The sequence below is a fragment of the Balaenoptera physalus genome, assembly GCF_965194825.1.
Source record: "Balaenoptera physalus genome assembly, chromosome: 6".
In the NCBI taxonomy this organism is placed as follows: Eukaryota; Metazoa; Chordata; class Mammalia; order Artiodactyla; family Balaenopteridae; genus Balaenoptera; species Balaenoptera physalus.
Window position 1 is genome coordinate 3,607,098 of NC_138885.1, and position 25,020 is coordinate 3,632,117.

At 39.1% G+C, this 25,020-nt stretch overlaps 1 protein-coding gene across 3 annotated transcripts in view; it reads right to left on the reverse strand.

The window, feature by feature from the left end:
* Nucleotides 1-25,020, reverse strand: part of NIPA1 (NIPA magnesium transporter 1) — a 41,351-nt gene that overhangs the window by 9,837 nt on the left and 6,494 nt on the right. For all 3 annotated transcript variants that reach the window (XM_082465706.1, XM_082465704.1, XM_082465705.1), the window contains 2 exons: nt 15,912-15,959; nt 14,853-14,943 (listed from right to left, as the gene is read on the reverse strand). In XM_082465706.1, coding sequence (XP_082321832.1) covers nt 14,853-14,943; nt 15,912-15,959 — 139 coding nt within the window. The remainder of the gene's footprint in view (nt 1-14,852; nt 14,944-15,911; nt 15,960-25,020) is intronic.

Consider the following 25,020-nt stretch of genomic DNA (forward strand, 5'->3'; position numbering starts at 1 on the left):
GTGGGCAACTGCTTACCTCCTGAGTATGCTCCTCATGGAGAACTAGTCCTTGCCTCCCCTCTGTGACTGCGAATGGACGACCCCAGTGCGGCAGGAATAGGGGCCATCTACCTAACAGGCTTCCCCAGCAGGAAATCCACCAGCTGTCTAGGCTCAAAACCTTTCTCCTCTCACTTTTCCTGGGCTGCAGTAACTAAAGCCTGCTACCTTCTGAGCTGAGATTAAACAAAAAGCATACAAAATCTCTTTGACTTAAATCAGGAGTCCACAGACTATGGCTGAAGGCCCAGTCCAGCCCTTCACCTGTTTTTGTGAATAACGTCTTACTGGAACACAGCCATGTCTACACAGTTAGTCTGGTCTCTGGCTACTTTCCACTACAATGGTAGAGGCGAGCAGCTGCAACAGAGGCCACATGGCCCACAAGGCCTGAAATATTTACCATCTGGACCTTTACAGAAAAAGGTGGCCACCCCCTAAGTTAAATGACCTACAGAACTAATCACACATCTACCTGGAGAGTTGGCCTGAGGTGGAGGCACAAGTTACATGTCGGCATCAGGGCCACAACAGCACAGAGGAGCAGCGTCCTCACTGGAGGGGTTGGGGAGGAGAGCAGAGGTGGGAGGGGGGAGTGAGGAGCGGTGTGATAAAAGGCAATGGAAAGAGGGGGAAAGAAATGTAATGCCAAGAGAGAGTCAATAAACTATCTTAATAAACTTATAGTAATAGTAAACAAACAAAAAAATGTGCTGTAGAATTGACAGCAATGTCTTGAAGAGAAATTTGTACACCCAAGTTCATAGCAGCATGATGCACAACAGCTAAAATGTGGAGGCAACTTAAGTGTCCACTGACAGATGAATGAAGAAGGAAACAGTACACAAGGAGTGCACAAGGGTTCCCTTTTCTCCACACCCTTGCCAACACTTATCTCGTTTATTTTTTATGACAGCCATTCTAACAGGTGTGAGGTGATATCTCATTGTGGTTTTGATATAAATTTCCCCCATGACTAATGATGTTGTGTGTCTTTTCATGTACCTATTGGCCACCTGTATGTCTTCTTTGGAAAAATATTTATTCAGTTCCTCTGCCCATGTTTTAATCAGATTGTTTGTGATTTTTTTTTTTGCTACTGAGTTGTAAGATTTCTTTATATAATTTGGAGATTAACCCCTTACCAGATCTATGATTTGTACATATTTTTTCTCATCCTATAAATTGTCCTTGTATTTTGTTGATGGTTTCCATTGCTGTGCAGAAGCTTTTTATTGATTTTTTAGAAGATTTTTTTTTGATTTTGTAGTCTTTATTGAATTTGTTATAATATTACTTCTGTTTTATGTTTTGGTTTTTTGGCTGTGAGGCATGTGGGACCCTAGCTCCCTGACCAGGGATCGAACCCGCACTCTCTGCATTGGTAGGCAAAGTCTTAACCACTGGACCACCAGGGAAGTCCCCGTGTAGAAGCTTTTTGGTCTGATGTAGTCCACTTACTTATTTTTGCATTTGTTGCCTTTGTTTTTGATGTCAGGTCAAAAAAATTGCCAAGAGCAATATCAAGGAGCTTACTCCTTATGTTTTTCTTCTAGGAGTTTTATAGTTTCAGGTCTTATGTTCAACTCTTTAATCTGTTTTGAGTTAATTTTTGTGTACAGTGTAAGATAGTGATCCAGCTTCATTCTTTTACATGTGGCCTGACCAGTTTTATGGAAGAGACTATCGTTTCTCCATTATATTCTTGACACTTTTGTCTTAAATTAATTGACCATATACGTGTGGGTTTGTTTCTGGGTTCTCTATTCTGCTCCACTGATCTACGTGTCTGTTTTTATGCCAACGCCATACTGTTGGGACTTCCCTGGTGGCACAGTGGTTAAGAAACCGCCTGCCAATGCAGAGGATACTGGTTCGATCCCTGGTCTGGGAAGATCCCACAAGCCGCAGAGCAACGAAGCCTGTGTACCACAACTACTGAGCCTGCCCTCTAGAGTCACATGCCTAGAGCCTGTGCTCAGCAGCAAGAGAAACCACCGCAATGAGAAGCCCGTGCACCGCAATGAAGAGTAGCCCCCGCTCGCCGCAACTAGAGAAAGCCCACATGCAGCAACGAAGACCCAACGTAACCATAAATAAATAAATAAATAAACAAACAAATAAATAAATAAATAATAAATAAATAAATACCATACTGTTTGAATTACTATAGCTTACAATATAATTTGAACTCAGTAAGCTTGATGCCTCCAGCTTTGTTCTTTCTCAAGATTGCTTTGTCTATCTTTGTTTTTTATGGATCCATACAAATTTCAGGATTGTTTGCTCTATTTCTGTGAAAAAATGCCACTGGAATCTTGATAGGATTGCACTGAATCCATAGATTGCACTGGATAGTATGGACATTTTAACAATATTAATTCTTCCAATCTATAAGAATGGAATATCTTTGCCTTTATTTGTGTCTTCTTCAATTTTTTTCATCAATGGGTTAATAGTTTTCAGTGTACAAGTCTTTTGCCTTCTTGGTTAAATTTATTCCTAGGTATTTTATTTATTTATTTTTTTGGCCACACCACGTGTCATGCAGGACCTTAGTTCCCCGACCAGGGTTTGAACCTGCACCCTCTGCACTGGAAGCTCAGAGTCTTAACCACTGGACTGCCAGGGAAGTCCCTATTTTATCCTTTTTGATGCAACTGTAAATGGGATTGTTTTCTTGATTTCTTTTTCTGATTGTTTTTCTTAGTGTGTAGAAACACAACTGATTTTTGTACATTGATTTTGTATCTTGCAACTTCAGTGAATTTATTTATCAGTTATAACAGTTTTTTGGTAGAGTCTTTGGGGTTTTCTATATACAATATTATGTCAGCTGCAAGTAGAGACAGTTTTACTTCTTCCTTTCCCATTTGGATGCCTTTTATTGCTTTTTCTTGCCTTGCTCTGGCTAGGACTTCCAGTATTATGCTCAATAAAAGTGGCAAGAGTGGGCATCCTTGTCTTGTTCCTGATCTTAGAGAAAAAGCCTTTGGCTTTTCACTGTTAAGTATAAAGTTAGCTGTGGGATTGTCCTATGTGACCTTTATTATGTTGCAGTATGTTCCCCCTGTACCCAGTTTGTTGAGAGTTTTTGTCATGAATAGATACTGGATATTGTCAAATGCTTTTTCTGCATCTATTGACATGATCATATGATTTTTACCCTTCATTTTGTTAATGTGGTATATCACACTGATTGATTTGTGGATACTGAACTATCCCTGCATCCCTGGTACAAACCCCACTTGATCATGGTATATGATTTTCTAGTGTATTGCTGAATTCAGTTTGCTAATATTTTGTTGAGAATTTTTGCATCCAATATTCATCAGTGATATTGGTAAGTAATTTCCTTTTTTGTAGTGTCCTTGTCTGGTTTTGGTGTCACAGTAATGCTGGCCTTGTAAAATGAGTTTGGAAGTGTTCCCTCCTCTTCAACTTTTGGGAAGATTTGAGAAGGATTAGTATTAATTCTCCTTTAAATATTTGATAGAATTCACCTGTGAAGCCATCTCTTCCTGGACTTTTCTTTGCTGGGATGTTTTAAATTACTGATTCAATCTTCTCCTGTTCAGATTTTCTATCTCTTCATGATTCAGTCATGGTAGGTTGCATGTTCTAGGAATTTATCTGTTTTTTCCTAGGTTACCCAATTTGTTGGTGTAGAATTGTTCATAGTTTCATGATCCTTTCTACGTCTGTCATTCAGTTGTAATGCCTCCTCTTTCACTTCTGATTTTATTTATTTGAATCTTCTCTCTTTTTCCTTAGGTAGTCTAGCTAAAAGTTTCTCAATTTTGTTTATCTATTTAAAAAAAAAAAGCAGCTCTTAGTTTTGTTAAGCATCTCTATTGTTTTTATGGATGTAATTTCATTTATTTCTGCTTGGCTTTTTATTTCCTTCTTTCTGCCTACATTGGGGATAGTTTGTTCTTTTTCTAGTTCCTTGAGGTAAAAAATTAGGTTATTTGATATCTTTCTTTTGTCTTAATGTAGGCATTTATTGCTGTAAACTTCCCTCTTAGATCTGCTTTTGCAGCGTCCCATAGCTTTTGATATATTAGGTCTCCATTTTCATTGGTTTCCAGATACTTTTGGATATCCCATTTGATTTCTTCTTTGACACATTGGTTGTTCAGGAGTGTTTATTTAATATCCACATATTTGTGAATTTTCCAGCTTTCCTCCTGTTATTGATTTGTAGTTTCATACCACTGTGGTCGGAAAAGATACTGGGTATGACTTCAATCTTCTTAAATTTGCTAACACTTGTTTGTGACCTATTGTAAGATCTATCCTGGAAAATGTTTCCTGCACATTTGAGAAGAATGTGTACTGTGCTGCTGTTGGATAGGATGTTCTGTATATGTTAGATTGGTCTAACATAGGGTTCAAGTTCCATGTTTCCTTGATTTTCTGTCTGGATGATCTATCCATTGTTGAAAGTGGGGTATTGAAGTCTTTTACCATTATTGTATTGTCATCTATTTTTCCCTTCAGATCTGTTAATATCTGCTTAATATATTTAGATGCTCTGATGTTGGGTGTGAATATATTTGTGATTGTTATATTTTTGATGAATTGACCACTTTATTATTGTGTAATGACCTTCTCTGCCTTTTGCTACTGTTTTCAGGTTAAAGTCTACTTTGTCTGATATAAGTATAGCTACTCCTGCTCTCTTTTGGTTCCCACTGGCAAGGAAGATCTTTTTCCATCCCTTCACTTTGAGTGTATGTGTTTCCTTAAAACTGAAGTGAATCTCTTGTAGGAAGCATATACCAGGGTTCTATTTTTTAATCCATCTAGCCACTCTATGTGTTTTGATTGGAGAAATCAATCCTTTAACACTCAGAGTAATTATTGATAGGTAAGGACTTATCAATGCCATCTCATTAACTCTTTTCTGGCTTATTGGAGTTCTCTTGTACCTCTCCTTCTCTCTTGCTGCCGTCCTTTGTGAACTGCTGATTTTTCCATTGTGATATCCGTTGATTCCCTTCTCTTGTTTGTGAATCTACTGAAGGTTTTGTTTTGTGGTTACCATGAGGCTTACATTAAGACATCTTAGAGATATAACAGTCTATTTTACACTCATAACAATTTAACTTCTATTGCACACAGAACCTCTAATCTTTTATTCCCTCCTTTTTTTCATATTTTTGATGCCACAATTTACATCTTTTTCTACTGTGTATCCATTGATCAACTGTGGTAGCTATGGCCCTTTTTTAAGACTTTTATCCTTCAACATTTATACTAGAGTTAGGTAGTTAACACACCACCATATTACAGTGTTCTGTATTCAGCATTCTGAATCTGACTATATGCTTACTTTGGCCAGTGTGTTGTATATTTTCATATATTTCCATGTTACCAACCAGTGTCCTTTCATTTCAGCTTGGAGAACTCCTTCAGACATTTCTTGTAGGCAGGTCTAGTGGTGATAAACTCCCTCAGCTTTTATTTGTTAGGGAAAGTCTTTTTTTTTTTTTACAGTCCAGGAATATGCTCGATATGTACATTAATTCTCTTGGCAAGAATCTTGCCCTTAACTTGTTCATTTACAATGATGCCAACAGCATGCTGGGTAACACTATAGACTCTCCCAGTTTTGCCATGGTAACATTTGTGGGGCATTACTTTTTGAACAGTGCCCATTCCCTTGATATCTACAATATCACCTTTCTTGTAGATTCGCATGTATGTGGCCAAAGGAACAACTCCATGTTTTCTAAAAGGCCTAGAGAACATGTAGCGGGTGCCTCTCCTCTCTCCCTTTGTGTTGGTCATTTTGGCGAATACTTTTTCATATAATTTGTGTGGCAAGGAGACTGAAGAATGCTTCAGATAACCCATCAAAGTCAAATCACTGTTACAATGAATGCACACTTCACTTTAAATGGTGAGAAGAATGCTTGAGGGACAGGGGGAGGGACAGGAGGCTCCGGGAGCCACGTGCGTAAGGAAAGTCTTCTTCTCGCCTTCATTTCTGAAGGACAACTTTGCGGGGTATAGTATTCTTGGCAGTTTCTTCCTTTCAGCACTTCAAATATATCATCCCCTTTTCTCCTGGACTGCAAGGTCTCTGTTCAGAAATCCATTGATAGCCTTATGGGGGTTTCCTTCTATGATTTTTTTTTCTCTTGCTGCTTTTAAAATTCTCTGTCTTTGATTTTAGACAGTTTTATTATAATGTGTATTGGACAAGATCATTTGGGACTGAAATTTTAGGGTAACCTATGAGCTTCATGAACTTGGATGTCCAAATCTCTCCCCAAGTTTGGGAGGTTCTCAGCCATTATTTCCTTTACATAAGCTTTCTACTCCTTTCTTCCTCTCTTCTTCTCCTGGGATTCCAATGATGCCTACATTGTTTCTCTTAATGGTGTCATGTAAGTCCCACCAACTTTCTTCATTCCTTTTCGTTCTTTTTTCTTTTTGTTCCTCATATTGGAATTTTCAGTTGATCTGTCTTCAAGCTCACTGATTCTTCTGTTCGGTCATCTGCTGTTAAAGTTCTGTGTTGAATTCTTCAGTTCTGTCATTTCATTCTTCAGCTCCAAAATTTGTTTGGTTCTTGTTTTAAATCTTCTATCTCCTCATTAAACTTCTCATTTTGGTCTTGTGTTGTCTTCCTGATGTCATTAAATTGTTTACCTGTGTTCTTTTGTAGCTAAGAGTCTTTGGAACAGTTATTATGAATTCTTTGTTAGGAAATACAGGATCTTTATTTCTTTGGGCGTTACTGGAGGTTCTTTTGGTGGAGTCATGTTTCCCTGATTCTTCATGATTCCTACAGCTTTGCATGTCTGCACATTTGAAGAAGCAGTCACCTTTTCCAGACTTTACGGGTAAGGGAAGACTTTCACCTAGGGGTGGGGGCATGCTGAAGTGCGCTGTGGCCCTCGGTCAGTGGTGCGGGGCACCAAGAGCAGGTGCATACGGTGGCACCAGGTCCGGTGGGGCATAACGTCTTTTGGCTCAGGCTGCTAGGGTCTACATCATCAGCAACTGTGTGTTCCATGGTGAGTACTGCTGAGGGTCCATAGTGGCCGCAAGGGGTACTGGGGTCCATAGTATCACTTGGGCTCCAGTGGCTAGAGACCAACTATAAGCTCACTAGTAGCTGCGGGATTCCTACCATGGCCCTGCGGTAGCTGCACACTCCCCAGCCTCACAAGCCATGCACAGTGTAATGGAGGCTGGTGACAGGAGTTGGGCCAGGGGTGTGCAGGTGCATAGCTCAAGTGGCTGGCGGCAGGTCAATGCAGCAGTGCAGGCTAGTGACAGAAGACAGGGCCTGATCCAGACCAACATGTAGCTGTGGAGGCTGGCGGCCAGAGTGCTCTCCTGTGGCTGCCAGGATACCCGCTCCCAACCTGCACATTGCAGTGGAGGCCTGCAGTGTGGAAAGGCACAGCTGGAGATGCTAGCTGCAAGGAAGTACATGGTGGTGGTCAGCTGTGGAGGTGTAGGCTGCTGTCTTGCACTCACACGGCCACAGAGGGCTGCCTGCTGCCCGTGTGGTTCCCAGGCTCCCCAAGTGCAGGAGAGGAGAGTAGGGAAACGGAGGAAGGAAGGACTCGGGCTTCTGGCATCAGTGAACGCGAATACCTATAGGGCAAAAGTTGGTGAAATATGCAGGGGTCCACGGTGGTGAAATCTGCTAAGTTTTTCTGCAGAGCAGGTCACTGAGAACCACACTCACTCCCACTGCATGGCTGCCACCGGTATCCCCTGCTTTTCTTCCTTGCTCCTAGCCATTTCAATACACTTCAGTTTTGCCAATCTGGGTGGGAGCTTCGTGTGGTGCTCTGTAAGTCTTGGGGAAACTGGTCACTTCCTCCATTCTTCCTTTCCTGGCCAGGGGAACTGTTCCTATCTGGGAAGTTCCCTCATGGCACTGAGCAATCCCAACTTGGGGGAAGGGATAATGCAGTCAAAATGAAGCTGTCTTCTTCCTTCTTTTTCTTGCAGTTATTCTCAGGTTTTTGGTTCCATTGTATCACTAAATTTTCTCAAGTGACTCCTGAGCTCTCCCAGAGCTGTTTTCATTAATGGATAGCTAATTGTTAATTATTGTGGGGAGATGGAGGCTGAGTTCTTCCTTTCCAATCTGGATGCCTTTTAATGCATTTGCTTGACTAACTGCTTTGGGTGAACCTCCAGTACAATTTTGAATAGAAGTGGCAAATATTGGACATCTTGTCTTGTTCTTAATCTTAGGGGGAAAGCATCCAGTCTTTAACCAGTAAGTATGATGTTAGCTGGGGCTTTTCTATAGAGATCCTTTGCAAGATTAGGAAGTTATCTTCTATTCCTAGCATATTGTTTTCATCATGAAGGGGTGTTGAATTTTATAAAATAATGGTTCTGTGTCTGTTGAGATGTGGTGTTCACCCTTTATTCTATTGATGTGGTGGATTATTTTATTTTTGATGTTAAATACACCTTGCATTCCTAAGATAAATCCCACTTGGCCATGGTATATAACCCCTTTTATATATTGCTGGACTCAATTAGAGTATTTTGTTGATGATTTATCCATCTATATTCGTAAGAGAATTGGCTTGTAGTTTTCTTGTGCTGTGTTTGGTTTTCTTACCAGGGTAACATTGACTTCACAGAGTGAGCTGAGAAGGAACCCCTCCTTTCCTATTTTTTGGAAGACTTTGTGAAGAATTGCTATTAATTCTTCTTTAGATGTTTGGTAGAATTCACCAGTTATACCTAAGCTTTTCCCTGATGGAGACTTTATTTACTAATTCAATCTATTTACTTGTTACAGATCTTTTCAGATTTTCTATTTCTTCTCAAAACAGTTTTGTTAGTTTGTGTCTTTCTAGGAATGTGTCCATTTCACCTACATTATCTAACTCGTTGGCATACAGTTGTTTATAATATTTGCCTATTAATTCTTTTCATTTCTGTACAGTTGGTAGTAATATTCCTCTTTCATTTCTGATTTTAGTATTTTTAGTCTTCTCTCTTTTTCGCTTTGTCAGTCCAGCTAAAGTCTTATCAATTTGGATGATATTTTCAAGGTACTAACTGCTTTTATTGATTTTCTCTATTGTTTTTCTATTCTCTATTTCATTAATTTATGCGCTAATCTTTATTATTTCCTTCCTTCTATTTGTTTTGAGTTTGTCCTCTTTTTCCAGTGTCTTAAGATGGAAGGTTAAGTTGTTGATTTTGAGATCTTTCCTTTTTTTTTTTCAATGTAGGCATTTACAAATATAAATTTCTCTCCGTGTACTGCTTTAGCTGAATCCTAAATACTTTGGCATGCTGTTTCTTCATTTTTGTTCATCTCAAAGTATTTTCTAATTTCCCTTGTGATTTCTTTTATTTTTTTAAATATTTATTTATTTATTCTTTGGCTGTGTCGGGTCTTAGTTGCAGCACGCGGGCTCTTTGTTGTGGTGCATGGGTTTCTCTCTACTTCTGACGCATGGGCTTCTCTCTAGTTGTGGAACACGGGCTCCAGAGCATGCGGGCTCATTAGTTGTGGCACACAGGCTCTCTAGTTGTGGCACACGGGCTCCAGAGTGCACAGGCTCAGTAGTGGCAGCACACGGGCTCCCTAGTTGTGGCACGCGGGCTCTCTAGTTGCAGCATGTGGGCTTAGTTGCCCCACGGCACGTGGGATCTTAGCTCCCCAACCAGGGATTGAACTGGCGTCCCCTGCATTGCAAGACCAATTCTTAACCACTGGACCACCAGGGAAGTCCCAAGATCTCTTTTCAGATCCATTGATCATTTAGTAGTAAGTTATTTAATTTCCATATATTTGTGAATTTCACAAAGTTCACTGATTTTACTTTCTAATTTCATTCCACTGTGGTCAGAGAATGATTTCAACCCTTTCAACTTTACTGATGATTTTAAAGGCCTACCACATGGTCTATCCTGAAGTATGTTCCACGTACACTTGGGAAGAAGGTGAATTCTGCTGTTGTTGGGTGGAGTGTTCTAAAGAGGTCTATTTTATCTAGTTGGTTACAGTGTCACTCAAGTCTTCTATTTCCTTCATGATCATTTGCCTAGTTTTTCTATCCATTATTGAAAGTGGGGTATTGAAGGCTGTGACTATTATTGTTGAACTTTCTATTTCTCCATTCTGTCAGGTTTTCTTTTATATATTTTGGATCTCTGTTTTTAGGTACATATTTGTTTATAATTGTTATGTCTTCCTAACAGACTGCCCCTTTTGTCATTATAAAATGTCTCTCTTCATCTCTAGTAACTTTTATTTTGTTTTGTTTTACAGTCTATTCTGTCTGATACATAGCCTCTCCAACTTTCTTATGGTTACTATTTGCATAATATATCTTTTTTGTTCCTCTTACATTTAATCTATTTGTATCTCTGAATCTAATGTATGTCTGAAGTAGAAAGCATATAGCTGGATCTTGTTTTTCATCCTGCCTGACAGTCTTTGCCTTTTAATTGGATTGTTTAATCCACTGACATTTAATGTTTTTATTGATATAGTTAGATTATGTTTGCCGTCTTACTTTTTGTTTTCTATGTTTCACGTCTTTTTTTTGTTCCCTATTTCTCACTGCCTTCTTCTGCATTAAGTGAATCTTTACAGTGTGGCATTTTAATTCCTTTAATGATTTTTTTCACTATACTTGTTTGAAGTTATTTTCCTTGTGGTTTCTCTAAGGCTTATCAGAATACATTTCAAATTGATACTAACTTAACTACAGTGAGATACAATAATGTTACTCTTACATAGTTCTATTTCCTCTTCTTCCTTTGTGAGTGTTTGTGTGTGTATATATATACACACACACATACACACATATATGGTGTTTATTAAATCTGTTTGCTTATGTGCATTTTATTGAAAATGAGGTTTAACATTAGTGGAATAAATTTATTTTCCTATGTATAAAGTGGCACCTTTTGCCCTTTGTCATTTTATCTATTGGGGTTTTCATATTATTTTGGTCGATTTAAGAAATTCTTTTTTTTAATATATATACATTTTAAAAATTTATTTATTTTATTTACTTATTTTTAGCTGTGTTGGGTCTTTGTTGCTGTGTGCAGGCTTTCTCTAGTTGTGGTGAGTGGGGGCTACTCTTCGTTGCGGTGCACAGGCTTCTCATTGAGGTGGCTTCTCTTGTTGCAGAGCACGGGCTCTAGGCACCCAGCCTTCAGGAGTTGTGGCTCGTGGGCTCTGTAGTGCAGGCTCAGTAGTTGTGGTGCACGGAATTAGCTGCTCTGCGCCATGTGGGATCTTCCCGGACCAGGGCTTGAACCCGTGTCCCCTGCATTGGCAGGCGGATTCTTAACCACTGTGCCACCAGGGAAGTCCAAGAAATTCTTTATATCATCACTTTAATTACTGTCATATTGAAATCGTTTTTCCATCCTTCTTATTTTATCTTTTAGTGTGGAAAATTAACCTTTTCATTTTTATTGCTTCAAATGTTTGAAACTTCTTAACCTTCTAAGATCTGAAACACATTAAAAGTTTTCCTATACATGGACCATAAACTCTAGGTACATAGCTAAACTTTTTTTTCTCCTTTTTTACAGATACAATCTCTATATGACTTACTCTGGTTTGTGCTAGAGATGCGGGTTTGTTCAATGAAAATCAGAGACATAAACTATCTGTAGCTACATGCCACAGATACTCAGGTAGGTATTAATGGAGATGCCAGTTAACACACTGGGTTCACTTCAGCTTTACATAGCATACTCTGCACTGCTGAGTGAGATAACACACCTCAACATATCAAATAATGTCATTACACAAATCAGGAACTGAATGTAGTATCAACAAACCATTCAATGTTGTATTTGTTTCTATTTCACACTTGGATGGCCATCCTGTACATAATGCTTAATTCACTTAGATCACATTTTGATGGTGCTATGATTAGGATTTAAACTGATGTTCCTACAAATTGTTTACCAGTTTTCCCAAAACTATTTATTTAAAAAAAGAAAAGAAAAGAAACCCTCTGTTTTAAACTGGAGATATGACAACTAAATGCAGATACTAGACTAGCTCTTGCACTAGAAGGAAAAATAATGGTATAAAGGATGGCGGTATAAGGATAATGTTATAGAATAATGGTATAATGGTTCACTTAACAAAATTGGAATGGGGAAGGCAGATTAGAAAGATACATTTATTATAATAATGTTAAATTTATCAAAATTGATGATCATACTATTGTTATGGAGAGGATGTCTCTCGTCTTAGGAAATACAAGTCAAAGTGTTTAAGGGTAAAGGATCATGATATATGTAACTATTCTCACATGGATCAAAAAAAAAATCCAAAAAACAAAACAAACACCACATTCATAATAGAAAAGTGCTTCTCAAACAAAGGTGATTTGCCCCACAAGGGGACATTTGCTTATGTCCAGAGACATTTTGGGGAGAGGGAGCTACCAGTATCTGGTGGGTGGAGGCCAGGGATGCTGCTAAACACCCTAAAAAGCACAGGTCAGCCCCCCAAAACAAAGAATTATCTGGCCCCAAATGGTGATAGTATCAAGGTTGAAAAACCCTGATACAGAGAAAGGAAATGATGGAGCAAGTGGGATAGAACGTCAACAATCGATGTATCTGGGTGAGGGGTATATGGATGCTGTTTTTTTTTTTTTTAATAAATTTATAAATTTATTTATTTATTTATTTATTTTTGTCTGCGTTGGGTCTGTTGCTGTGAGCGGGTTTTTTCTAGCTGCGGCAAGCAGGGGCTACTCTTCGTTGTGGTGCGCAGGCTTATTGTGGTGACTTCTCTTGTTGCGGAGCACGGGCTTCAGTAGTTGCGGCACATGGGCTCAGCAGTTGTGGCGCACGGGCTCAGTTGCTCTGCTGCATGTGGGATCCTCCCGGACCAGGGCTCAAACCCATGTCCCCTGCACTGGCAGGTGGATTCTTAACCACTGCACCACCAGGGAGGTCCCTGGATGCTGTTTTAATTATTCTTAACCTTGTAATTTTTCTGTAATTTGGAAATTAATTCCAAATAAAACATTTTTAAAGGCCTTTTTAAAAGTTCTTTGTTGTGATGATTACTTTATCATATATTAAACCACTGCAGTGAAAAGTGGACCTATCTGGGAACTCTCTATTCTATTTCACTGATATTAGACATCTTTTTTCCCAGTGCCACATTCTTTTCATTTCTGTTTCTATGTAATTCTAGCAACCTCATCCCATTAACAAAAAAAGAAACTTCTTTTAAATATACATATACATATGTACCTACATATTGATATCTTTACTTTTTCCAAATTAATTTGTTTTCTTTCTTTTAAAAAACCTCTTATTGGGATCCTGAGTTGAAAGCATTCTTTTAATCCAGAATGCCATCTCACATGGTTCTTTGGGAAACGTCTCCTGAAGACCTGGAGCAGTGAACATTTCTAGTGAGGAGTCTTTGACTTATCAAAGTCCTTAAGAATAGACAGTTCTTTGGAAATTAATGAAGCAAGGCATTTTAATATGTGCGCATTAAATGTGCAAAGATCATATGGTTGGGTTGTTTATTTGCCTGATTATTTTTCAGGAAACGGAGAGTGAGGCTGGGCTCTGAGAAGCTGAAGTAGTGATTCCCCAATGAGAGCGCCACTCATGTAATCTAAGCTTTTCAGGGCCATCCAAAATGCAAAGTGATGTTAAGCCACATGTGATACTAGGCGTATGTTTGGATTAGAACAATGTACTACAAACACATTTTCAAAGGTTCACACGTGGAAAACGCTTTTGTGCTTTTTAGGCCACAGAATCTTAAAGCCTAAGTAACGCTAAGGTACGCAATTAAATACATCTACCATAGACACACTTCTTTGCAAGGATCTGGAGCTCTGTCTGGAATACAGCAGAATACCAATATATCAATGAATTAGAAACCTGGATGCTATTTCGCTTCTATTCTATCTCTGTTTATTAATGATTTCTTCAAAGGTAAAATAATATAAATAGGTTCACAAGAGGATAAGTGTTAATATATTTAATAAATGTCTCATAAAATCATTTTCATAGGTAAGCCAAGTGTAATAAAGAGAAAGACCCCATTTGTGGTGGCTGGCTGCTTTCGTGTCCCCAGTCCTCTCTTTTCCCTTTTGCCCCATATCCAGGCAACCGGATAAGAAGGACAGCTCACACCCTCAGGCCCTTGGCACTAAAATTTCAAACCATGTAAACCCCAGACTGAGCATGGGAACCTCCACCTGGCTCACTTCGTAACTGCAATAAAAACTCAAGGCCCCGCGTTGCTCCTGTTCTACTCCAGACCAAACCAGAGCCATTCTCCTCAGGTGATACATTTGCTATTGACTGTTGTGAGTCGTGAATCCTTTTACACAACCCACTGGAGCCCATGTATCATTTGTCCCAACCTCCATAATCTCCTGAGATAGGGGACAGCCCAGCATCCAGCAGGGGATGCTAGGGACCCAAATAAAACACCAACTGACTAGTTTTGCTTATTGATTTCTCAGAATCACTTGCCAAGGAGCTGGGAAGACTCCAGTCTCTAGGAAGTCTTCCAGAGCAAAGACCAGGAGAGTGATGACATCATGTTGGTATCCATGAATAAGTTAGGATTTGAAATATACTGAAGCAAATGTCTAAGAGAGGGTTAATAATTCATACAACTAAATCTGAAGGGATAAAAATTAAACCATATGGAGTGCAATACTGAAGACATATCTTCAGTTACACTTCTACTTTTACTATTTTAACAGAAACATTGAAAATGAAAAGTTTTCTTATACCTAAACTACACGTTAAAAACCAAAACACAGAATCCCAGCTCTCACCCAAATGGCACTCCAAGGGCACCAAGAGGAGTCACCAGGACTGTGGGGACCGCCGTGTAAGCCAGGAAGTTTCCAATCTGGCCAACAGCCACTGTCAAGAGAATCACAAGGGTATCACTGCAATTACAAAAATCTCTTTGAGCATTCATCACAGAGTTGAATTTTGCAAGACTGTGCTCTGAAAGGGCTACTTCTTTTTCATTACTGGTGAGGAAGGAAATATGGGGCATCATTTGCATGATTAAGACTCCTGAAAGCAGAGGAGAGCAGGCCCCATAGTATCACTGGTCCAATTAGTTTCAACCCTCTATGGAAATTCCCAATCTAACCAGCAGTGACTGACAGTGGGTACAAGAGTATATTTCCACTTTCTTCTTAACACACCCCTGTTTTAAGACAGATCATGTAGAGCTTTCCATGTCCCTTCAAGTGGCCTGGGATCTATTCCAGTGACACGCTGCTGGCACATCAAGTGGAAACACTACTGCCGGCACAGGGCTGTGCCTGGGGCTGCACTGAGATAGACAGACAGATAGATAGATAGATAGATAGAGCTTAAAAATGAGTTCTTCAATGAATCAACGTCTGCTAGAAAATTTCTTGCCTAAAAGACAATGTGTGACAAAAAGACCTCAAGATATATCTGAAATATCTAACAGAATTTTTCTTTATATATGTAAAGTTCTGAACTCTAATTTTATTATTTTTATATTATAACACATGACCTCTGATCTGGTACTTAAGGCTGAGTGAAGAAACTGTCCTTTGTAAAACCAGTTGTGTGGAGCAAAAATTCACCAAATGCCCACAGCCCAACTACAGATGAGGAAGCAGGAGCTGCTTAATTTCTTCAGGCCCAGGACAGTCTGACCTGGACAAAAGTCAGGGCTAACAGCAGGCAGCAGGATCCTCTGCCTTCACCCTCCACTGTCTCCCACCATCCCGGTCCTTATTCCAAAGAACAAGCTAAGCTCATCCCACCCCCTCCATCCAGCCCTGGCAGACAAATGACTGATCTTACAAAAGGAGACCAAGCTCTTCACCACAAAGAGTACTTACTTGCAATTGTTCCTGCCCACCACACAATGTCTGTTAAATAGGAGGTACCTGTAAAAGAGTGAGACAAAAACATCAGGAAAGTACGAACCAAGAGATTTACAAGCTACATACTTAAAAGAGGAATTTTTAAATAAAACTAAAATTGAAAAGAATAATGAATGCCATACTTTGATTCATCCTACAAAGAAACTTTAGTCTATAAATAGCAGCATGAGAAATGATTAAAAGTGGCAAAATACTTTCTGCAATCAACACAAGCTGACCCAAACAAACAAAATCTTTATAAATTGTACTTTATTTGGGAGGGGGGCTCAACACATCACCTAGAGACAAATATTCTTTGGAGTAACTTTTTATATGTTAATTTCAAACGAGATTTGATCTTCAAAGTCCAGTTCTCTCATGCATTTACTGAAATCCATTTATATGATAATTTTTCTAGTATAGGGTTCAGTGACTTGCTACTTAAACAGTTTCATAATGTAGAACCTTTGTGACACGGCTCTTTTTGCAACCATGTGAAAATGGTTGAAAGCAGACCCTTACACTCACTCAATGATCAGACATTGTACACAGTGGTTTCTCTTTTACTCTCTTGGATTACCCTCTTATGTCCCAATGCATGCCAGGGCAGGCAGAGATGGGAGCAGGTCTCCTCGTCACATCCATCCCTCCTTTTGTCCTTCTTCAGGTATGTCAAAATGCTCCTAGTCTAACAGGATTTTTCCACTTCAGACTAAAACACCTAATCTATTTGGGTGTTTTAATTCTCAGTAATTTGGTATAATGAACATAGGAAGCCAGCCTGCTTCTTTGAGGAGAAGAGCTACAGGTATTTAAAAAGTACTTTTAAGAAAATGAGACCAATAAGTAATGATAGAGTGGAAGGAATGGTCTAGTTCAAATAGCACCATTTGGTAACATCACAGTAAAAACTGATTCAGGCAAGAACCATCAATGGAGACTAAAATAAGTGAATGAAAGTTTGCTGAGGGACAGGATTGCCACGTAATCTCCATGAATCACCTCCACCAGCTTTTTTATTAATCACAAAAGGAAAAAGTTATCTTTACAGTAGTCTAAGACCTTGATGGACATCACCTTAACTAAGTGGTCAAAGTTGACACCATCAGCAGTGGGACAAACCAACATCCTGTGCCTCCTGAGGGTGCATTGAGAAAGGCACAAGTTCACATCTGCAGTGCTCCTGCCAGAGTGCATCACCTGAATCTAATCATGAGGAAATTGTGAAATAGTCCACATATCAGCTGGCCTGTACGCTTCAAAATCGGCAAGGTCATGAAAGACAAAGGCTAAGTTACTGTTGCAAATGACAGGAAACTAAAGAGATGTGACTAAACACATGATGTTAGATGGGAAAAAAGGTTGCTATAAAGGACAGCGTTGAGGCAACTCGCAAAACTTCAATATGGATTGTTGTAGATAATTGAGTAACAAAACTCCTTCACTTTCTGCATGAGAATGCGACTATAAAGCTGACAGCCATGTGGCCAGGGGACAGCACTTAAGGTAAAAATGACCTCCGATGAGCAAATGGCATCTGACTGGAGGTTGGGCTCCCCTAGTGCAATACCTCTGAGAATAGGAACAGCTCTTTCAGGGCCTGGGAGTTCTGCCTCTATGACTTTATACTGGAGGGCATGAGGCTTGTAAGGCTGGGCAGCTGTGGCACCGTCTGCTGCAGTTCTGCCTCTGGGCCCCTAAACCATGCTCTGCCTCTGCTACCAGGCTCCAACAGAGAGGGCCTGACACTGGCTGTGGCTCCTGTCCCATGTCCTTCTGAGTGTGTCTGATACAAATGTGGCCCATGATGTCCTACATATCAGAAAGTAGAGCTGAGCTGAAGAATGCCCTGTAGTGAACACTGCAGAACAATGATCAACTATTAGTACAGAATCCTTGTTCAATTTCCCAAATGTGCTAATCACACTGTGGCTATTTTAGAGAATGTCTTTTACTTACATGTGGAATCTGAAAAAAAAAAAAAAAAGAGACACAGAATTGTCAAAGCAATCCTGAAGAAAAAGAACTAAGCTGGAGGCATAATCCTCCCAGACTTCAGACAATACTACAAAGCTACAGTAATTAAGGCAGCATGGTACTGGCACAAAAACAGACAGATCAATGGAACAGGATAGAGAGCCCAGAAATAAACCTATACACCTATGGTCAATTAATCTTCGACAAAGGAGGCAAGAATATACAATGGAGAAGACATTCTCTTCAGCAAGTGGTGTTGGGAAAGCTGGACAGCGTGACGTAAATCAATGAAATTAAAACACTCCCTCACACCATGTACAAACATAAACTCAAAATGGCATAAAGACCTAAATATAAGACATGACACCATAAAACTCCTAAAAGAGAACATAGGCAAAACATTCTCTGACATAAATCGTAGCAATATTTTCTTAGATCAGACTCCCAAGGCAAAAGAAATAAAAGCAAATATAAACAAATGGTACCTAATCAAACTTAAAAACTTTTGCACAGCACAGGAAACCATCAACAAAACAAAAAGACAACCCCAAAAAGAATGGGAGAAAATATTTGCAAATGACACAACCAACAAGGGCTTAATTTCCAAAATATACAAACAGCTTATACAACTCAATATCAAAAAACAAACAACCCAATCAAAAAATGGGCAGAAGATCTAAAGACATTTCTCCAAAGAAGACATACAGGTGGCCAACAGGCACATGAAGAGATGCTCAACATCGCTAATTATTAGAGAAATGCAAATCAAAACCACAATGAGGTATCGCCTCACACCTGTTAGAACGGCTATCATCAAAAACTATACAAATAATAAATACTGGAGAGGGTGTGGAGAAAAGGGAACTCTTCTACACTGTTGGTAGGGATATAAATTGGTGCAGCCACTATGGAAAACAGTATGGAGGTTCCTTAAAGAACTAAAAATAGAGCTATCATATTATCCAGCAATCCCACTCTTGGTTATATATTGGGAAAAGATGAAAACTCTAATCTGAAAAGATACATGCAGCCTGATGTTCACAGCAGCATGATTTACAATAACCAAGACACGGAAGCAACCTAAGTGTCTATCAACAGATGAACAGATAAAGAAGATGTGGGGTGTGTGTGCACACACACACACAAAATGGAACATTACTCAGCCATTAAAAAGAATGAAATATTGCCATTTGTAGCAATGTGGATAGACCTAGAGAATATCATACTAAGTGAAGTTAAGTCAAAGACAAACATTATATGATATCACTTACGTGTGGACTCTAAAAATAATGCAAATGAATCTATATACAAAACAGAAATAGACTCACAGACACAGAAAACAAAATTATGGTTACCAAAGGGGAAAGGGAGGGGCAGATAAATAGGGAGTATGGGGTTAACAGATACACATTACTATATATAAAATAGAAAAGCAATAAGAATTTACTGTATAACACAGAAAACAGTATTCAATATCTTGTAATAACCTATAATGGAAAATAATCTAAAAAAATACATATAAATAACTGAATCACTTTGCTGAACACCTGAAACTAATAATGCAAATCAACTATATTTCAATTAAAAAAATTTTCAACAAAACCAAATTTATAGACACAAAGAACAGATCAGTGGTGTTTCTTTATTTTATTATTGTTATATATGTTACATTTTTTATGTTACAAACCCAACAATATATTGTTGTAACTTATAATAAAGGTAATGTAAACTTTGTTATTTTATATCCTAAAGAAGCTTAGAAAACAAAGGAAATCAAGTATAGACTTACAGTAGACATTTTCATTGTCATAAAATGTCCTTCTTGGGCTTCCCTGGTGGCGCAGTGGTTGAGAATCCGCCTGCCAATGCAGGGAACACGGGTTCGAGCCCTGGTCCGGGAAGATCCCACATACCGTGGAGCAACTAAGCCCGTGTGCCACAACTACTGAGCTTGCGCTCTAGAGCCCACGAGCCACAACTACTGAAGCCCGCGTGCCTAGAGCCCTTGTTCCACAACAAGAGAAGCCACAGCAATGAGAAGCCCATGCATCGCAACGAGGAGTAGCCCCTGCTCTCCACAACTAGAGAGCCCGCGCGCAGCAACGAAGACACAATGCAGCCAAAAAAAAATGTCCTTCTTTGTCTACAGTAACAATTTTTGTCTTAAAGTCTGTTCTGTTTCATACTAGCATGGCCACTCCTGCTCTCTTTTGTGTATAAGTAAATATTCTTGCTTATTATTTAAAATAACTGTGAACACATTTCATTCTAGATCTTGAAGCTTGTTTTTATATCAGATGCACACAATAATTTACTCAACAGCTTTTCAAAATTCTATATATAATATTCAAAAGATTTTAGGGACTCTGAGATCAAGGAATCAGTCACAGTCTTTTCTGTTGAGGGTCTATGCTGGGGGCAGGGAAAGGCCAATTCCTTTTACTGTGATGAATACAGTTTTGTCATGAGTGCTTACAAAGTCATGGGATCACTGCTACAGCAGCAGCTAGAATGTGGGCAACACTCCTGCAGTGAAAGCTTGTCCAAGGATGCCAGCACAATGGGACCCACTGAAGCTCTCCTCTTTCACTGCTGTAGTTTTCCCCACACCATTAACTACCATACAGCACATGCTTTTGAGAGTTGGAAATGGACTCTGTCACTAAAATGGGGAAGAACCTGGGATACCACGTACCCAGGGATAGAGAAATAACAAGCCTTTGGTCTCCCTTTAGTCAAAGGGTACAGGTTAGTTCCAAGTGTTTAGGGTCCCCCCACTCATACTCCCCACGAGGAGCTTGTGTTTGCTGAAATCTAAAGGTATTGCGATCACCCTCGCCTTTTAAGCCAATATTAGGCAAAATTTTTCTGCTTCCATGGACATTAAGTAAGTTAAGATTTTCTGTCTGGATACTTGCCCCACACCCCTAACTGTAGATCAAAGTGATACTACTCCACATGGTCCCCAAGGGCTCCAGTTCAGCAATATCCCCAGTGCCCACGGAAGCAGCCCATGGCTCTTCTTGCCCATCCACCTGTGCCTAGCATGCTCACTGAGCTGGCTGCCCCAGGTTCCATCCTCCTGCAGCCAGGAATTCCTAGGAGCCTGCATTCCATGTTAGCCATTGGCCCTGTCATAGATATTATTTTCTTATGTCCTAAAATGACTTGGTTTCTTCACAGTTTCACCTTCATCACTGTCCCTAAAAATCCTAAAGTTACTCACCTGACACCCTTAGGAGGCACCTGTTCAAGCCTAGGTCCATGCTCATCCTCTTTCCAGCTGATGCCTGGGACTTTTCAAGTTCTCTGGCCTTAGCAAGAACAAGGAACCTCAGAACTGTAGAACACTGGTTTTCTGTTTGTTTATTTGACTATACTCATGCCTCCTCCCCTCCACTCCTAGGTGTGGGTTGCAAAGGTAGCAATACCTAAAGCCTAGAATTTTTTTCCCCCTCATACTGGAAACCTTGGATGCTAACTGAGAGTTGAACGGTTGTTTACAACAGCTGAACTACAAGACAAAGAAGTGTTGTGCAAATACAAAAGAGACTTGTCAGGATGATAATATCAATTGGCATTGATGTTGTCCAACCATGGACTCGTGGCTTTTAAAACCTTCCATTTGGGTTTAAATGTGTATCAGAAATGTCCTTAAAATATGACTTTCTAGCACAAAAATACAGGCAGTCGTCTAGTTTATTTCCTTTCTGATTATACCACAGCAAAACTGCTTCCACTCGTGTGTGCTCCGGACAGCAACAGCAGAGCTGCTCCTATCAGCAAAGCAAGAGTGGATCACTAAGTCCTTTACGAATTAATTAACTTGAAAATGTGTAAAACTTTAAAAACTTAAAGTTAACTTTAAAAAATGTGTAAAAAGATACTACATAGTTTTTACAGAGTTCTTAAAAAAGGACTATCAAGAAAATTTCTTTCCTGACACCAACACAGCTAGATGAGGGCATTAATTCGACTCAATTTGAGCACTTGGTATTCACCAATTTATGAGTGGATTTAGTACTTGAAGTTCTTTTGTATGTTGGTTATTAGATATGCAGAACTTATTTTCCTAAAGAAATAGTTGGGCAATCTTGAAAAAGAAGAACAAAACTGTATGACTTATACTATCTGATTTTAAGATTATAAAACTACATAATCAATACAGACTGGCGTAAGGATAGACATATACAATAAAACAGAATAGAGTTCAGAAATAGACTCACACATGTACAGTCAGATCATGGACTAAAGCAACAGTATAATTCAATAGAGAAATTTCCTCAACAAATGATGCTGAACCAAATGGATACCAGTAGGGAAAATACTGAACCTTGATTCATACTTCACTCATATACAAAAATTAACTCAAGATGGCTTACAGACCTAAAGGTAAAAGCTAAAGCTATAAAATTCCTAGAGGAAAACACATGAGGATGCCATTGTGACCTGAGGAGAAACAAAGATTTTTTTTTGGCAGAAATCAAAAAGTACTAACCACACAGAAGGAAAAAAATGATAAGTTAAGACTTCATCAAAATTAAAAATTTCTGCTCTTCAAGAGGAAACATTAAGAAAATGAAAAGACAAGCCTCAGAGAAAATATTTTCAATTCCTAAATCTGCCAAAGGACTTGTATCCAGATTATACATACATGTTATGTATAATGCACACTATCAATAATAAAAAGATACAATCCAGTAAAATACAGGAAAAAGTCTTGAAAAGACACCTCAAAAAGAGGGTATACAAATGGCCAATAAACTCATCAAAAGATGCTCAATATCATTAGGTATCAGGGGAATGCAAATTAAAATCACAATGAGATACCACTGTACACTCACCAGAATGGCTAAAATTAAACAGGTGACAACACCAAATGTTGGAGAGAATGTGGAGCACCTGGAACTCTCATTCATTGCTGATGGGAGGGTAAAATGGTACAACTGTAGTTAGAAAATGTTCAGCAGTTCTTAAAATTTAATTATATACCTACTCCATGATCCAGCACTGCATGATCCAGCAATGCTCCAAGGTATTTACCCCGAAGATATGAATACTTTAAGTCAAAAAAGAATTATGTAAGAATTGTCATTGCAGCTTTCCTCAAACAGCAAAAATTTGGAAACAACCAAATTTTCAGAATAGATAAGCAAATTGTGGTATATTCAAACAATGGAACACTACTTAGCAATATAAGTACGACTGATACACATATCACGATGAATATGCAAACCATGATGAAGGAAAGAAAGAAGAGTAGACATAAGAGAATACATACTGTATTCATGATTCCATTTATATGAAGTTCAAGAACAGGCAAAACTAATTCAATCTATGCAGATGGATACTAGAGGAGCAGACCCTCTGGTGTAGGGAGGACAGAATGAAAAAGAACACTAGAGAACTTTCTAGGGTGACAGCAATAATCAATTTCTTTACCGAGGTGTTGGTTACACAGGTATATTTATTTGTCAAAACTCACCAAACTGGGACTTTCCCAGTGGTCCAGTGGTAAAGAACCTGCCTCCCAAGGCCACGGACGCGGTTCAATCCCTGGTCAGGGAACTAAGATCCCACATGCCATGGGGCAACTAAGCCCTCACGCCACAGCTACTGAGCCGGCGCACCTCAACTAGAGAGCCTGTGTGACGCAAACTACAGAGCCCACGTGCTCTGGAGCCTGTGCGCCATAACTAGAGAGAGAAAACCCTCACGCCACAATTAAAGAGAAGCCCACGCACCGCAACGAAGATCTGGTGTGCGGCAACTAAGACCCGACACAGCCCAAAAAAATAAATAATAAAATAAATAAATAAAAAAGAATAAATATTTTTTTAAAAAATCATTCTTGTAAAAAAAAAAAAAAAAACACCTCACCAAACTGACCCTTAAGGTCTACGCAGCTGACTATATATAATTATACTCCAATATTTAAAAAGAAAAAATAGTTTATAAACAATAGCTAAACTTCTAGGTTAGCCCACACAATGCTGACCATAATGCAATAACCGCTGTGACAGTTTCTCACAGTTTCTGTGGGAAATGACATTCGATGTTTCACAGGGAATAAGTCCAGTATATATTAACACATACTCCCTCCAGGGAAGCTCTCTATCAAATGTTTACTGGAAGCATCACGTTCCTTGGTGAATACAAAGACTTATAAAGACTCCCAAGGCATGGTATCTGCCCTTGAAAAGTGCCCTCTTCCTCCTCACCTTTACTGCAGCATTTTCCCTCTCCCTTTCTCTGAAACCAGGGCTGCCCCCACTCACCCTGAGTACAGAGAAGCCAAAGTGGCCAATTCCTGTCTCCACGACAGGTAGATGTCAGGCATTTATACCTGTACTGTCAGGTTCTGTTGATGTGAACAGAACAATCTAAGAAAATGAACTCTCAGTCATGACTCTTACACTCACACGTACTATACTATATACACACAGTTTATTGAAACATCACCACTTTTAAAACTCTGAGGGAGCTATCCAAACATTCATATGCAAAGATATTCAACATAACATATTATACTAGCAAAGAAACTGGAAACACTCATGTCCTACAAAAGGAGAATGGTAACATTCATGCAGCCACTGAATATTTTTTCAAAGGATATTTAACAGCATGGGGATGACAGACTGAGAGCAACCACAGGACATAAACTGGCACGCAGTTTTCAAAGTACATGATGAAGAGGTGTACCACCCAACAGCAATGTATGGATCAAAACTGGATCCTGATTCTAAAAGACAAACTGGGAAAAACTGATGAGATAATCACAGAAATTTGAACACTGACCAGGTATGTGAGAATATTAAAGAGTTATTGTTAATTTTTAGGTGCAATAAAGGTATTACAGTTATGTTTAACAAGGAGATACTCACTGAAATACATAGATGAGATGGTATTCTGCCTGGAATTTGTGTCAACAATTCCACTGGGGTGGGGGCAGAAGAGGGGCACTGGGGTATAAATGAAATGAGATTGGCTCAGACTAATGATTGTTGAAGCTGGGGGATAGGTATATGGGGGTCTATTACACTATTTTCTCTATGTATATGTTTGACATTTTCCATAGTAAAAAGGTCTTTTTTAAGATTTTAAAGAT